The sequence below is a fragment of the Equus przewalskii genome, chromosome 6, assembly GCF_037783145.1.
Source record: "Equus przewalskii isolate Varuska chromosome 6, EquPr2, whole genome shotgun sequence".
In the NCBI taxonomy this organism is placed as follows: Eukaryota; Metazoa; Chordata; class Mammalia; order Perissodactyla; family Equidae; genus Equus; species Equus przewalskii.
The window spans coordinates 15,553,189-15,570,530 of record NC_091836.1 but is presented as its reverse complement, the minus strand read 5'-3'; the positions used below and the strand labels follow the sequence as shown (position 1 = coordinate 15,570,530).

Sequence of the window (17,342 nt, the reverse complement as noted above, 5' to 3'; positions counted from 1 at the left end):
AAGATCTGTGCTCCTCTAAACAATGACACTTTAAAAAAAATCATTCAACTGGCTGTATCAACTCCATAAATCATTATTACATTTTGAAGACATCTTTTTTTACATCTGACTAGAACACTTTCTTTTCCTAACATAACACTGGCCCTTCTGTAAGAAAACAAAACAAAACAAAATAATATAAATAAAGAACAAAACATGTCAATAGTCCCTATACACACAGAAAAAAATTCTTGAACTCAGAACTGTTGGCACAAGTCAGATAGAGGACTCTCACGACTGACATTCTGCCTCAAACAATCTGGATGGATCTTAATTAATTTAACCATTCCCCAACTAAGCTAAGTAATGCTTTAATGAACATTTTCATGACCAGAGATTTTCCTATATTCATGAATTCAAATGATTCACAACCTTTAATGGCTTGCGATAAATTATGACAAATTGATTGTCAAAAGCATTATATCCCACAACTAGAAGGACCTGCAACTAAGATATACAACGTTTTCCCGGGGTGGGGGAGGGGGGTGGTTTGGGGAGATAAAGCAGAAAAAAAAAAGCATTATATCAATTTTAAATGTCCCAGCTACCTTGAGTAATTTAAAATTCTCTTCACCTTTACCACCAAAATTAGCTAATTTATTATGTAAAACTGTATACCTCATTTTAATTTGATTTTCTCTGATTAGTTAAATACATTTTTTAATTTGTTTACTAGATTTATTTATTCACTGTGAATTATCTGTTATATATCTTTTGTCCATTCTTTTCAATATAAATGAATGGTGTGCGTGTATGTACATGCTCATGTTATCTTTTATACAATATAGTTGCATGAGATATTTTCTCAAGATTTGATGGCCTTTGTGTTCGTTTTAATGTTAAAAAAGTACAAGCGCAGTGAAGTGACAATCTTTATGGACAATATGGAGAAACTTTCAAATAAGTTATTTTAGGAGAATTCACATTTAACTGACCACACATACCTACTGTCATCCTATATCTATCCTGTATCACAGCCTGCTGTTAATTTTCCTCATCAATATGGATAATCATAAACAGTCACATAGAATTTAAAATAGTTTATAGCTACCTGAATTAAGATTCAAGATGGTCTTTATGTTTCCAAACAAGGTGAAATTTAAAAATGTACATGTAAAGTCTTTCATTCTGAATTTTTAAAAATGCTCTGTGGAGAGGCTGATTTTAGCAATTCATGTGAACAAAAGAGCAAAGTGTTAAGTTTTAACTGACCACAAATTTAACGTGAACAAACAGAGTGATGTAACTGACTAATTAAAAACCAAGTAATCTTGGACTACACTTTATGTATATAATGCCTAAATAATTGGAATTAATATTCTCACCTGGACAGACTATGTCAAGTCATGATCATGAGTTTCAAAAATGTGGAGTTCAATTCTGGACAGATCATAACAGGCGTATGAGCATTTATCCAGGTCAATATATTTTAACGAAATTATGATGTATCCAGGGTATATTCAGAATGCCAGAACTTGAATGTTAAAGGTTTTAGAAACTATATCATATAAAGAAATGTTATTTAGCTTGGGAAAGTGTAAAGGGGACTGTGAAATGTTTTAAAAAATGTGAAGTGTTTGAGTCATTAGAAAAGAAACTAGATTTGTTTTGTGTTATTCAGTTCTCCTAAGAATTAGTTATTATGAATAACCAACTAAGAAATGGGTTTTTTCTCTCTTTTTTCTCCTCCCTCCATCAGTCAGCAAACATTTATTGAGTATAGAACATGAATGTTTCATGCCCTGTGATAGGCCCTCTGAATAGAGGATCTAACAAGGACCTCACAGTCTAATGGAGTCAACAGATTATCTATCTATCTATTTATTTATCTATCTATCTTTCTATCTATCTATCTGTCTATGTATCTATCTATCACCTCCTAAGGCATATACAAAATACAGAGAATACTCAACAGGAAATTTGAGTATTCAAGCAAAAGTTGACCACCATCTGTGTCGAATGGGATACCATTTAGATTTTTTTATTTACAGCCACTGTAACCTCTATGTTTCTTTTCAAAAATGATGTGCATAGACTTATAAGGTATATTTAAGTAAAAATATTTATATCATCGATAATATTTATGCTATACTTATTATTTATTTCCTATATATGATTTTAGAAAAATCAAGTATATAAAAACAAAACAAAATGCTTAAAAGAGTAATGTTGTTACCGAATAATAAATATGGAACTGAGCTTCCTGGTTGTCAGAGCAAAAAAAAAAAAATCCATTTGGACTTACAAGTTTTCCATTTTGAAAGGAGGAAGCATGCATATTTTACAGGAGTAAAAATGTCTTTCTCTTGATTCTAAATCTTTGGAGCAGAGAAGTGGTGAAATGTCTTTCAAACTTGCCTAGGTCAGACTGTACACACAGTTGAAAATTAAGAAATTAACCAAGGATAAGAAAATTTCAAAAGAAGAAGGAATAAAAGGTTATAGAAATTAACAAATTGTTGTGAAATTTACTATAGAGGGTGCAATGTAGCTAATTCACTATAGAAGGTGCAATGTAAGTAATCAAGAACTGACAAGAATAACACCATATATTTGCCTCCAGCCTCCCTTTTTCACAACTCTTCTAGTTCACGAACTCTAAGAAGTGCTAAGGAAGCTGTCAATGTCTGAACAGATGGAATTCTCCTGAGTGGGCTTACTAGTTCACCTGGGCTTCCCAAATGGGCTTTCTCCTGCTTTGAAAGCAGATCGTATCAGCACTTTCTAGCTCTCTCGTCAGCAGACACCACATGTTATAAGCACCTAGAAGGTCTCTTCTACCAGATTTAAATTTATCAAAGTGCTATCTGGCCAGTACAATTCGCAACACTTTGTATTAATAGTCTCACTTTCTTCTTTTATAGGACTTACTTTCCTTCTTTTTTTATTTTTTTAAAGATTTTATTTTTTCCTGTTTCTCCCCACAGCCCCCCCGGTACATAGTTGTGTATTCTTCGTTGTGGGTCCTTCTAGTTGTGGCATGTGGGACGCTGCCTCAGCGTGGTCTGATGAGCAGTGCCATGTCCACGCCCAGGATTCGAACTAACGAAACACTGGGCCGCCTGCAGCGGAGCGCGCGAACTTAACCACTCGGCCACGGGGCCAGCCCCTTACTTTCCTTCTTACTTAGCCCATCCCACGAGTTGAATCTAGTGGAAACAAATGAGGAAAAAAATGCTTAAGATAAGGAAAATACATAACACTTACGTTGGATCCACTACCTCAATTGTCTTCATATTTTCCGCTTGATTCTCTCTAAGATAACACATGAAACGTCTTAGCTATCCTAAGGATGCCTCAAAGATGAGTGAAGAGAAAACTCATCAATATCAATCATTCATCATTCAAAGATATTTACTGATTATTACTTTGTACCAGGCACTGTACAAGGTTATAAGAATATATTGTTTACTAAGGCAGATAACACCCTTGGTTCTAGGAGTTTATATTCTAGTGGGGACTATAGATGATAAATAAGTAAATAAATGAAAATAATAATTACAGATTGTGACAAAAGCAAACAGGATCATAGGTTGTTAATGCAATATAGAGTAATTGGAGCTGGGGAGTGGAAGGGCTTACTCTAGAGAACTTGGCCAGGAAGGTTTCTCTGAGGTGGTCACATTTGACCTGAATCCTGAAGGTTGAGAAAAAGCTATTCAAGCAAATAACTGGATTGGAAGATTTCAACAAAAGGGAATGGCAAATACAAAGAGATAGAGAAAAGAAACGGTTAAAGCATGTTTGGGAACCAAATCGCCAACAGAACGGATTGCAACAAGGTGAACAAGACAAAGATGTGGGCAAGAGTCAGATCGTGCAGAGTTGGAATTTTCTTCTAAGAGAATGAAAAGCCACCGTAGGGTTTAAGTGAGAAAGAGACAGTCTTTGACTTATAAATTCAGAGGGGCATCCCTGGCTCCAGTTTCTAAAATGGATGGAGAGAAGTAATGAGTACAAGTAGGAGATTAATTATGAAGGTATTAGAAAAGTACCATTGACTTGGACTAGAATGGTGAGAGAGAAATGGAGAAAGGTGAAAATATTTGTGATGTACTTTGGAGACAGAGCAAGAGGACTTGGTCAGAAGCTGAGCGGCAATCAGGAAAAAAAAAAAACCCAAAAATCTAGGAAGCAAGAGAAAACAGATGATAAAAATATCAAAACTGGCAGTATGACCACTAGGGATTGCGAGGAAAGGGTAGGCAGGTGAAAAACAGCAAATGGGAGAATTTTGGAAGGGAGAAAATGCAGAACCTCTGCCCAAGGTCAAATTCAGTCAAAAAAGAGCAGGAGTTTTGCACAAATGTAGTAGTTCAAAGCACTTTTAAAAGAATAGCTTTTTCAAAATAAATAGTGTGGGAAAAAATAAAGATCAATTCTTAACACACATAAGAAAATTAACTCCAGGAGGCCGACTCCATGGCTGAGAGGTTATGTTTGCACGCTCTGCTTTGGCGGCCCAGGGTTTCACCAGTTCAGATCCTGTTTGTGGACATGGCACTCCTCATTAGGCCACACTGAGGCAGCGTCCCACATAGCGGAAGCAGAGGCACTCACAAGTAGAATCTACAACTATGTACTGGGAGGCTTTGGGGAGAAGCATGAAAAAAAAGAAGATTGGCAACACTTGTTAGCTCAGGTGCCAATCTTTAAGAAAAGAAATTCCAAAAGAGTTAGTGTGATAAATGTAAAATGTAAGACCATAAAGGTACTAGAAAAAACATGGGCTAATATCCTTATAATTTAAAGGATAGGAATAACTTTATAAGCCATAAAATCCAGAAGCCATAAAAACAGTGATTCATGGATTTAATTATATAAAAATTTAAAATGTCTGTATATCAAAAGACCTCATAAGTAAAGCTATAAGCCAAAGGCACAGTGGAAAAATAATTGGCAACATAGATGACAAAGGGTTAATTTCTATTGTACATAAAACACTCCCACAAACAAAGAAGAAAACATTAACAAAGGAAAAGAACAAACAGTAACAGAGAAAGAGGTACACAGACCTTATAAATATAGGAAAATATTCTAAGCCTCACTATTAATCAAAAATATGCAAATTAAAGCAGCAATTAGGTGTCATTTTCACCCATCAGGACAAGCGAAGATTCAAGAGACTGATAATGGCTAGTGTTGGCAGGTCACAGAAAAACAATTATTCTCACATCCCAATGGTTGTAAATTTAAATAACATTTTGTTCCTGAGGAGAAAAAATTGACAATATCTATTAAAAGAAAACATTCCAGGAATTAATGCTACAGGAATATTCCAACAGGTACATAAACAGTTTTACTGCTATTTTGTTTGTAATATCAAAATGTGGAAACAACCTGAATGTTGATCCAGACGGCTTCAGTACATTTATCACAGCAACTTGGCATGATGACATATTATACAGGAGTAAAAGAAAATGAGATAACTCTTATACACTGGCAGAAAACGTTTTATGTTAAATGTAATAAACCATTAATAAAATATAGGTATACAGTGATATTTTTATTAAATACTTTTATTTCTAGATATATATTAGTATCTTATGTTCATTGCACTCTTTATGTAAGTCTATAGAGATAAAAAAAGAAGTCTAGAAAGATCTGTAGACCACTGTTTATTGTGATTATCTCTAATTGGTGGGATTATAGAATATTTTGACTTTTTAAGATCTCTGAATTATTTGAAATTTTCACAAGTATATGTTTGCTTTGAAATAAAGATAACAATATGAAAAATGGAAAGAAGACAGGGCGTGATACATTTAAAGTTACCAATGAAAAACTGCTTATTTTAGAGTAAGCTTATAAGCAACAAAAACAAGAAAACACTGATTATAGCTTATGGTATAATTTTTCCTTATCTGAAGAAATACAGTGGCTTATGCAAAGAAAGCATCAAATCTCAATTTTTTTAATCTTTTATTTCTAAGATAACATTGAACGTTTTATTGATGATGCCAGTAGTTTTCTTAAGTCTAAGGTAAGTGATGATACTATGAAGACTGGATTGATTTTGACTTGGGGTGATGCTCTTTAAGACAATCATCACTATGTTTATTTGGAATCCAAAAATACCTAAAAGAAAACCTGAAAGAAAATGCATGACAGCTAAGCAAATCCTAAAGTAAAATGCTCAGAAAAATATGCTTCGAATAGCTGTTCTTATTCTGAAATCAAATAACACTTCTATAAAAAAATATGTAGGTTGGACAACTAATGAAGTAGCCAACACTGTTTGCATAACATTTAAAAGAGTCGTTTAGTCATTTTAACAGATGGTGGTATTTATGACATGAATTTGGCAATAGAAAGTAATGGGGGTGTCCCTGTTTAGAATTCTTAAATTTCTGTGCTGCATTACAAATCACATAGAAGAATCATGTCCAATGTCATATGCTACACAAATTGGGGTAAATGAAAGTTGTTAAAGTAAAGAGATAGCTGTGAGAAAAACATCTTTCTATTTAAATTAGGAGTTGTCTAGCTATTGTCACACGGAGTGATGGCTAACTTGTGGATTTACTAACAAAGATACTGTAGTATGAACGACAGCAAAACTAACTTTAGGATCTGATGCCCTGGATACTTTCTGGTTAGGCAAATTTTCTTATCTATAAATCTTCAGTTTCTCCACATATAAAATGATAATAATAATAATAATTATAATGCTTGCTTCTTAGAGTTGTGTAAAAATTGAGGTAACTAACACAAGACCCTTGGCACAAAGTGCCCATTTTGGCACCTATTGTTATTATTATTGGAGGAGTGAGTTTCAAAGAACAGGGAGTTGTCAGCAATGTCAAATCCTGCAAACTATTAAGAGACAATGAAGGCTAAGGAACAACAACTGGATTTACTAATCTTCACGTCACTGATGGCCTTCAAGAACACAGTGTTCCAGGAGTGGTGACAGTAAGGGAAAAGACAAATTGTGATAAAAATAGGAGCTAATGTGGACTATGTAGAACTTTTGATAGTAAGAGAAGGAATAGAAATAATAAGATGACACTTTGGGAGGCAGACGACCAAGCCAAGCATTTTTCAGCTAGGACACACTGATTATCTCCTACATCAAGGGTCACGGAAGAAGCTCGTGGAGATGGATTTTATGGAAAAATTCCTGGTTAGTTTCAAGAATAAAATCTGATTGGCTTCTAAAATGATGAAGGTAGGGAATGAAGTGCTGGTTTTTTTAATCTAATTTATGTAGAGCTCCATTAGGGCTGTGGTACTGGGCCTTTTTCTGTGACTGGAATTTATTGAAAAGCTGTTTAGACTCTCTCTCTGTAAATACACATACACACACACACACCGTGCTCAAGAACACACAATCTTGCATATAATTAGAAGAATTCACTGACCTCTTTAATCCATCCATGAGCCAATCTTCTCTCCGAATGGTCCATAGATCTCACATAAAGTTACCCTCTCTTAGGACTTAGAAATAATTTTGGACTTAGAAATAATAAAAATGAATTTAGACTTATGTGTGTAAATTAAAATTAACAATTCAGTGACGAGTCAAAAAATTCCTATGAAATATCAACAAAATATATTTATTCAAAACAAATTTTTTCAACATATAAACAGAAAATATAAATGACTCTTGAAATGTTATGATTGGCTCAGGAATAAATGCTTCATATAAAGCACAAAATGTATACAACTGAACTTAATTGAATACCAATTATATGCCAAATATTTTTCAAATACTTTTCTAACACTCATAAGATTTATGTATGGTAGGTGTTATTTCCCTGTGTTCACAGAAGTAGAAACTGAGGCTCAGAAGTATTAAGTAACTTACCTACTAATGGGTTGCAAATTCAAGCCCACCTGATTCAAAAGTCTAGAGAAGACTCTTTCTCCCTACCTCTACATAAAAGATAAGAATATTCTAGGCCATTATACAGAAAAGAGTATGTATTAAGATTCAAAAGTCTAGAGAAGACTCTTTCTCCCTACCTCTACATAAAAGATAAGAATATTCTAGGCCATTATACAGAAAAGAGTATGTATTAAGAGAACCTATGTGGGGTTTAATAAAGGCTGAAGTTTTTTCCTGGTCAAAATGCAAAAGAACGCTCTAAAAGGAAGACAAGCAAAGACTGATGTTAAAGATGTTAGAATTATCCTCGCAATTCATTCTTTAAATTCGGAAGCCTTTGACAAGGTTGATCACTATTTACTTGAAACTCTCCCCACCCCGTGGCTCCCGTGAAATTACTCTTGCCTCATTTTCCTCTGAACTCTCTGACCCATTTTCCTTTAGTCTCCTTTCCTCTCCCAGTCCCTCAAGTATTACTATTTTCTGGGATTTTGTTCTGAGCAGTCTTTTCACTGCTCTTGCTCTCTCTGGGTGATCTCACCCACGTCCATGGCTTCAACCATCACCAAACGTCTGTCCTCATTTCAGACTGAAGCCCTGGCACTCCAGATGTACATGTCCAACTTTCTACTGCACGTCTCCATTTGGATGTCTCTTAAACACCTCAAAATCAGTACATTCCCACTAAATTGGCCCTCCCCACTCAGATCTGCTCCTTCTCCTGTGTGTCCCTTCCTACTCGACGGTACCACTATCTAATCAATTGTCTTGGATAGAAATAGGAGAAATCATCTTTAATTCTTACCATACTTACTTTCCACCATCCCACACAGGCATCCAATCCATCACTAAGTTCTGTTAACAGTTCTGTATTCTGGGATCTCTGTGCTTTTCTCTCTCCTCAGTGCTTCTACATTTATTTAAGCATTTATCATTCTAAATTGTATTACTTCAAGACTCAACTGCTGTCTTTTTTTCCCACTTTTTCCTCTTTCCAATTCATTCTCCTTCTTGCAATCAGCCTGTTCTTTGTAAAATATAAATCTGATCATATTACTATTGTATTTAAATCATTTAAGGATCCCCTTTTTTATTCAGAAGAGTCCCCTTAGAATACGGATCTACAAAGTTTCTCCTTTTAACACACCTCTCCCGCCCCTCATACTCAATACTACAGCCATATTAAACCATATTCAGCAGTTCAACCACATCTGCTGCTCCCAGAACTTGGTGCCTTGTCACATGCTTTTCCTTTGGCCATGCCTTCCTTACCCCCTCCTTTTCGAAGGACTCAATTAGAGCTTTAACACCCAGATCAGGTGACACCTCCCCTAGGAAGCCAGGCCAAGTTTGGTGTTATTCTCCTTCCTGTGTCTATCTCTGTAACAGCACTCTGTTTCTCTATCATAGCACCTTATCTCTCTATACTGTAATAACTGACATCAATCTTTCTCACTGGACTAGCAGCTCCTTGAGGGCAGCAACTACTCTGATAAGTTTTTGTATCCTCTTTTCTAACATAGTGCCTTAAGTACAGTTGCCCTTGATACATATATTTAATGAATAAATGGATATATTAATTATCTAATCTAGTGAATGAATGGATGAAGTCATTACATAACATGACTTCAGTCTTTGCTCTATCACTCACTGTCATCTGATTAATGAGTAAGTTGCCCAGAAATGTCTTGCCCCATTTTCTTCAAAATGTTGCAATTAAATTAGAAGAAAAGATAAATGACAATTCTTTTTTCTTTCGTAATTCAAATAATCTCAGTATAGATGTATTTTCCATACCCTATGGCGTCCTGTAAAAGTATTAGCATAGAAGTTAGAAAATCTGGGTTCAAACCCACTTTGCCGCTTATTAGCTACATGGTCTTTGGCAAGTGAGGTGACTCCTTTGAGCCAAAACTGGCTTAACTATAAAATAATGACTATCTTCTCAGACTGTCTCACTCTCAGATTAGCTTGAGGTCAAATAAAATCATGTATATGAAATCAATTTAAAAACTATGCGTTGCCTTAAATTATAAGATGTATTTTATTTATTCATCATTTTCAATTTCTGAACAGAAATAAAATTCTATAAATAATATATACACATATTTCCTAATGTTAACACAATACATGCAATTTATATGTATTTCTTCTTTAGGAGGAAAAACTATATTTCCAGTATATATGTCTACATATTTCCTCTTTGGGAAATAAACACTTGGAAGAATTTAGACTAAAAAAGTTTAAGGAGTTTTTCTAATACTTTTATGGAAGCTTAATCCTGTGACAATTCTGAAATACATCAATGCAAATTATGCATCATCCTATCATTTAAGGGACAAACCATAGGAATGACTCATCTTTGTCATTAATTTCATGATGGAGAATTAAGAGGAAGAGAGAAAGAATATTATAAAACTAAAGAATTATTTCAAATCAACATAGAATCTTGTGATTGATTCAAAATAAGGAAACTTGACAGTGACAGTAGAGTCACGTCACTCATTTTCCTAAAAATAATCAAAAACCAACTAGATTTGATTCTAAAGCATCTCTACTAACAATTTTGCAGATAAAACCATCAGAATTTTATACTTAGTATGTTTATTATATCAGCCCAATGTAAACTCTTGGAATGTCTTTTTAGGGCTTCATGTCCCTGAAAGGGAAAAAGTTCAGTATTTAAACATTGTTGAATTGTAGCCCAAATATCATATTTTTTAGTACTCAAATTAAATGAGTTTTTATTAAGTACCTACTATATAAGTGGAAATGCCTGCAGAGTCTATTGGATACAGTATCACATTTTCAATGTGTTTAGATTAACTAAACAAGTATATTTTATATACCATCCTACTTTACAAGTGGCACTCATCCTGGATAGAGTACCAAGTAAACTGGACACAAACACAACTAATATTTAACTCAAAATAGTACAATTTACTGTTACTTGGGTGTAACATCCATTCTATTTGTAATCCCTACAACTTACCAATCCATCATGTTTTAAAGCACTGAATAAATGGATTTTAGATAGAAAAGGAGAGTAATATAAAGACATCATTAAAAAAATACTAACCAATTGTTTCTTCCTGACTTAAAAAAATTGGAAATATTCTATGAAATTCTTTTATAATTTCACCAAAGTTACAATACATAGGTACCTGATATATTTTATTATATATTTCCTATTGCCTGTCTGAAATTTAAGAGTCATTTCAGAAACTGAATATTTGTGACTGCCTTATTAAAGGACCTGTTCTTTTACAAGATTTCTAGTGTAACTGGACTAAACTAATAATCTCAATATCTCAAATATTTTTATCTTTTAGAAAACTTGGTGATAGACTACTTTAGTATTTTGGTTACTATTTCTGGTCAAATTTAATATATACTATCCTCCAAACCAAAAATCTCTGGTCATTAACTACTGGAAAACTATAAGAAAACAGCCTGCTTTCAGGTTGTCTCAAATGTTTTGCAAAGGACATCTCTAATTTAACTAGCATGGCTGTTTGCAAAGACAGCTATTTTGGGTCAATTGTATATTTTATTAAAGAATATTGCTCATATTGAATTGATTTTTAAAAAAGCCATTTTACTAAACCTCTTACTTTGGATAGACCACAAGAAAAAATGAATACTTTTAATTACATTTTGAAATGTGAATACTTGGGCTATTTATTACACCTGTGCTACTTTTGTTATTGAAATAGGTCATAACTTTATATTACCTGTATTTCTTATAATTTCAGTTTTGAATTGAACAAAGTGTGACTTTCCAACAATGTGCATAGTTCAAAAAGGAAAACGATGTTTTAAACTCAACCTTACACAATTATTGCTGAAAATAAAATAAAACTATAAGTCAAAATTATACGCACCCCCCCCCCCCAGGAACTTTGGATTTATACCAAAAGTGATAAATTTGAGTTGATCAGGTTTAGACGTGTGTAGTATGTAAACTCCATAGATCGAATGTTTAGGTTTCTCAAAGTATTCTTAGAGCGCTAAGCTAATTTTGAGGCAGAAGAATAAGCATTAAATTATATCTGTCCAACAAATGACCATACTCTTTATTCTTTAATATGCCTTTTTTGTCTTCTAGTATACATTCCATAAAATAAACATATCCTGTTTAATGTATCTGGTTCACAGACAAACTAGATCCCTCAGTTTTACAAGGATCCATTGCAAGAAAGTCACAATTAAAATAAACCTAGCTAGTCATATATTATATCTTTATATTTAATCCAACATGAAAAATTTAAAAATCCATTCTGCACCACTGTGAGAAATAAGTTCCATGTTAATTCTCCAGAACACTATTTTTATCCTTTGTACCCAAGGCACAAAGTTTGATATATGAGGTTGCCTCATACTTACTGCTTAGGTTTCACCTTTAATTAGACTGGAAAATCACGCACATATATGTTCTCAGTCAATCAACTCAACAAACATCAATTACCTGACCTCTGCTCTCTGCCAATTGATTTTTCCCAAATTCTTCTTAGATTTGCCTTAAGGACATTTAGAATACTCATTTGTCAAAAAAAAAAAATGTCCTTTTCTTCACTAGAAAATGTTTTTTCCTTATTTACAATTTACATTTTTTTGAAAATATTGTAAACGTATACGCAAAATAAATTTACAGAAAAATACTATATTACTAACATTGTGTTACATTTGGATTCAAAACTAGCAAAGTTTACTTAGTTTCAATTTTCTCAATCCTAACACATTAAATAAAGAATAGCATATTATCCATATTTTATACCTTTCTCTACTGTTTTATTCTATGTTCAGCTTCTTATCAATTTCCCATGTTTACAGGACTTTCCCAGTAATACTTCATTGTATATGGCATTTTCATTACGTAAATAAAATAATACTAATTAAAATTATCCTGAATGAGATTAATAAATGATATGGAGGAAGGAAGGATTAGTGCTTTATAGTTTATATAGCTGGAAGTCATAATACAAACTTTAGAATACTTAAGAACTTATAAAAGCAAAGCAAAATAAAACTAATATATCTGCCACTTTTAAGAAAGTCAAAATTTAATAACGAAAATTAATATTTAAATAGTAATTTACTGTTGACAAACTACCTTCACATATATTTCGATCATAAATTATTTCTAAACTTAGGAATGCTTTTGTTGATAGAATCTCAGGAGAGACATAAGAAAAATATTTAAATAAATAGATAATATTTATGTTCTAAAGAGTATACTTTATATTTAGAACTATTTGAAATGTTGACATCCTTTTGAAAACTTGGAAGACAAAACTAATAACTTATAAAATTTGCAAAAACGACTATCCATAAACCTAGCTCTCAATTTATATGCATTTCCACTTAAAAATAACTCCCTACTGCTGTAAAGTAATACTGATTTTGTCACTAAATACAACAAAGAGTTTTTAATCAAATAGTGCTCATAGGAACTACAACATTCCTGCAAAATAATACCATTGTGGCAGTTTACAAAAATGTCAAAGACTTTCACCTCCTTATGAAATCAAGTTCTAAAATAAAGTAATAGTTAGATGCCAAAAATTAAGGAAAAATGATCATGTTATCTGTTAGATGAATTGATGACAAATAAGTGTGAATTAAAACAATTAAATTAATGAAACTGATATCCTCCAAACACTTAAAACTCTTTGTTTTCAATTTCACCTGTTTGTTCAGCACACTTTCTTGTACTGAGAAGACTTTTAAAATTAAAATATGCTCAATTTGATATAATAAAAATATTCTGCAATTCAGAGTGAACAATTTATTACTGTTGTGGAAAATTTCAGATAGAAACTATTCCTATATATATCACATAATCTATAACCATTATCTTAACATAAATCTTGAGCAGTAGTTAACTAGCATGTAAAGCTGAGGAGATATTTGAAACATGCATTTCTTTCAAGAGTGAAAATGCAATATAAATTCTATATTGACTGATTATACCTTAGAGAATTAAATTAATACACAGTTGATTGCATTATTTTACATTAAATTATGCAGTATTTTGGTGGGAGAGCACCGTACAACTGTTTTATTAAGGCATTTGGTGAGGTCACCCGGTTAGTTTCATTGTGTGGGGTAATAGATCCAGCTGGGTTGGTTTGTGAATTCAGGTGGATGGGAGACTAACATGATTTGGCACCAAGGTAAGGATTCATGGAGTTATATCCACAGGATATATGTATTACGTGATAGTAAGAGACATTTACAACCCAGAATATAAGAGCAGGGCAGCCTCAAGTGACATCACCAGATCATCTGCAGTGTCAACCAACCGCCTCAAACATATATCCTCCACACCACAGCTCCCCTCTCTTTCTCTCTGTTAGCAAAGCTTCCCTTGCCTTCACCAGTGTAACATAGCATGTATCTTCTTTAAAAGCAAGCCATATGCTTACTCAAGAGAAAAGCAAATAAGAAAAACCGAAGGAACAGAATAAAAAACTAGATTGAGTACAATTTTCACTAACTTGACATTCAGGTGACAAGATTAACACTGAAATGTTAAGGGAGAAGTTAACTTAATTATCCTGACCAGAAATGAGGGGGGAAAAAAAAGAAGGAAGGAAGGAAGAAAAAGAAAGACAGACCAGCTGAATATCCCTGAGTCTAAACCTTGTTTTTAACTCTGATTTGCTCTGGAAGCAGCCAACAGTGGGGCTCTTGAATTTCTTTCCAAAAAAATTAAATAATCATAACAATAAAGAGGAAGTGGACTCTATTGCCTCATTTCAATTCTCTTCTAATTTATCCACAACTTATGTTTTACTTACAAGCATTCGTTACAGCAAAACTGTTGGCTGTCTCAATGTTGTCCACATGAGGTACCAAATTAAAAGGAGCTTCCGACGCATTGGGGCTGGTGTTATGAAGAAAAATTGCCAATCGAAAAGCAGTGTATTCCTGATCTGTGTTTCGGATGAAGAGACCACCTATTAAAAACAAGAGGAAAAGTACATTCAATGCTTCCTCCTGTAAATGTGATACCCACCCCAAGTGCTGTCAAATCCACTGCCATTCAGCAGCACACACAATCAAGGAGCTATCCCTGCCACAACCTGGGAGACTGCCCTTTGTCCCTAAGGTGCATGCTTAGTATTTTAGTCTTTAGGACAGCTCAGCTTTTTTCTGTCCCAATTCGTCACGATCACAATGACCTCTGAGACCATGTAGTGTGTTTTTCCTTTCTCTCTCTTGCCCTCCCCATGATTCCCAGCACACTGCTACATCAGCTAGCTCATGGGCATTTCTCTCTAAGATGCAGGCATATGAACAGAAAAGGGGATTTGCATTAAAATGCAGACAGGCAGGGATGTGATGACATGCAGGGAAGAAGGAAACCAGAAAGGAGACATGAACTTTGTTTTTCTGCAGCTCGTGGACTCAGTCTAATTAGCTCCGTTATGTGCACAGTCCACGAGAAATGATGCAGTGTTGAGACTGAGCTTAGCTGGAAGAAATTCAATAGCTGCGTCCCATGAAAAGATAGGAGAGAATAGCAAGAAAAGCCAAGGATGGATAGGGTCCCTGGAAATAGAGTCGAGACGGAGGAATAAGGGCAAAAGATTCACAAAGAAAACAAAATAAAAGGAGAAAAGCTTCCAGGGAAGGGATCTAACTTTGGAATCGGTTAACGGGTAGCTAGACAAGGCAAGGGGGTTTGGGTGCAAACGCTTTTTTTGCCCAAACAGTGTCTTTCTGTGATAGCGAGAAAGCTGCGGCGTCCAGCACGGGAAGAAGTATGTATTTTTTTAAAACAAACTCGACATCCCTTCGTGCTCTAGAGAAAGGGATGAAAAGACACACCACATAAAACGTAATCAAATCCCACGGAGGTTTTTTCCAACTTATTCCAATCCTACTTAAGACACTTGAGCCAAAGGAGAAAACAGGAGTCTGGGCTGAGGACGGATGGGCGGGCAGTTCTGTGAATATTCCAACCGAACGTGCACTAAAGAGGCAGTTTTTTCGTAAAGGGGAGAAAGGAAGAGAGAAGCAGAGGGGAAGGGAGCCGCCGGAGGTTTCCCTGAATTGCTCATCACCAACTCATTTAACTCACTTTCGGATGTCTGCCACAGCACCCCCAATGCACACCCCACCTGAGCAGACCTTACCTATTTGCACGCTGCTCGGAAAGGCTCCCATGGCGAGTCCCCAAAATCCAGAAAATAACAAGACAATCTGTCTGCAAATAATCCTCATCTTCTTTTCTCCTCTCCCTGGCGCGCGCTCTCTCTCTTTCTCTCACACTCTTCCTAAAGGCTGTTCAGAGAGGCATTGAAGACGATGGCGCTAAAATTAAAAACAACCAAAAAAAAAAAAAAGGAAAAAAAAAGAGAGAGGTTTGGGTGGTTTATGATTGTGACTATTTCCCTTTAGCAATCCATCGCGAGCTGCCAGCTTTTTCCCGCAGTCTCCATAGCCCTGGGAGAGGCTTTCTGTCCGGCTGCAAATGTTGCACATGCAAAAGATGGTGGTGGAGCGTCTAGTGGCTGCTCGCAGGGATGAGACATGCGCTCTCTCTTTGCCTCACTTGCTCTCGCGCTCGCCCCTCGCTTTCTCACATACACACAAACACTGGCGCCGCGGCCGCCGCACGCGCTCCCCAGCTCGCACCCGCGACATGCCCCCAGCCTGCGCCAGCCCAGAGCATCGCTGCCCTCCTCGTCTTCCCTCCCCGAGCGCGCAGCACTCTCTCCGTCACCCCTGGCCCCCCGCTCGGCAATCTTCACCCCTTGGGTGCTCACCGGAGCGCCCCAGTCTCTCCGACGCTCCTGAGCCAGTCTGGATACAGGTTTTTTCCCCTTCTCCTCACCACTCACTGACTCCCTTCTCTCTTCTTCCCCGTTCGCCGGGGGACCTACTCTGGGGATGGGCACCCCCAGTGCCCCTCTTTCTGCTCTCCAGGCGCCTCTGCTTCCCGGCTGCGCTTGGCAGGAGATTGGCCCGCGGGCCAGGTCTGCAAGATCAGATCAGGGGCTCCGGGAGTTTGTATCTCCCATGCCCCCGACCCCCTGCCGCATCCTTGCGGGCTCGCGCGGGGAGGATCGGCTGCCTCCCTCCCCTACAGCCCTCGCCTTCCCTCTCAGCCTCGCCCTCTGCTGCCACTGGGCTGCGCGCGGGGGACTCCGGTCCTCGCTGCAGCAAAGATTTCTCATCAGCAAACGGCCTGGGAATCTGGAGAGCCTGAGATGGGAATGGATGAGGTGAAGGGGCTCAGGGAAGGAGAGGAGGAGAAAAAGGGGCAATGGGCAGCTCCGGGCAGGTCTAAGAGACTGGGACCAAGGAGGAAAGAATTGGAGGGGGGAAGGCTGGGGAAGAGACCAGAGAAGTTGAAACATCCTTGGAAAGAGAGTAGGATAGAAAATGTTAATTTAAATAACAAAGTTTAGGGTCATGAACAGGATGGGGAAGAGACTGAGAAATGAAAACTGAACGGGGC

At 36.1% G+C, this 17,342-nt stretch overlaps 1 protein-coding gene across 30 annotated transcripts in view; it reads right to left on the bottom strand.

The window, feature by feature from the left end:
• The window catches only part of GRIA4 (glutamate ionotropic receptor AMPA type subunit 4), a 368,773-nt gene extending 351,685 nt beyond the window's left edge, over positions 1–17,088 (bottom strand). For 12 of the 30 annotated variants that reach the window (XR_011540831.1, XR_011540825.1, XR_011540824.1 and 9 more), the window contains exons 1-3: positions 16,648–17,027; positions 16,015–16,192; positions 14,674–14,832 (exon numbers count right to left, since the gene is read on the bottom strand). Coding sequence is in view for 19 of the 30 variants with exons in the window: in XM_070623031.1 (XP_070479132.1) it covers positions 14,674–14,832; positions 16,015–16,102 (247 nt within the window). In the remaining 11 variants the exon portion in view is untranslated. Of the gene's footprint in view, positions 1–14,673; positions 14,833–16,014; positions 16,600–16,647 lie in introns of those variants that run through there. The other 18 variants (XR_011540829.1, XR_011540823.1, XM_070623041.1 and 15 more) reach the window with 7 other exon arrangements.
• Between the last annotated feature and the right edge of the window lie 254 nt (positions 17,089–17,342).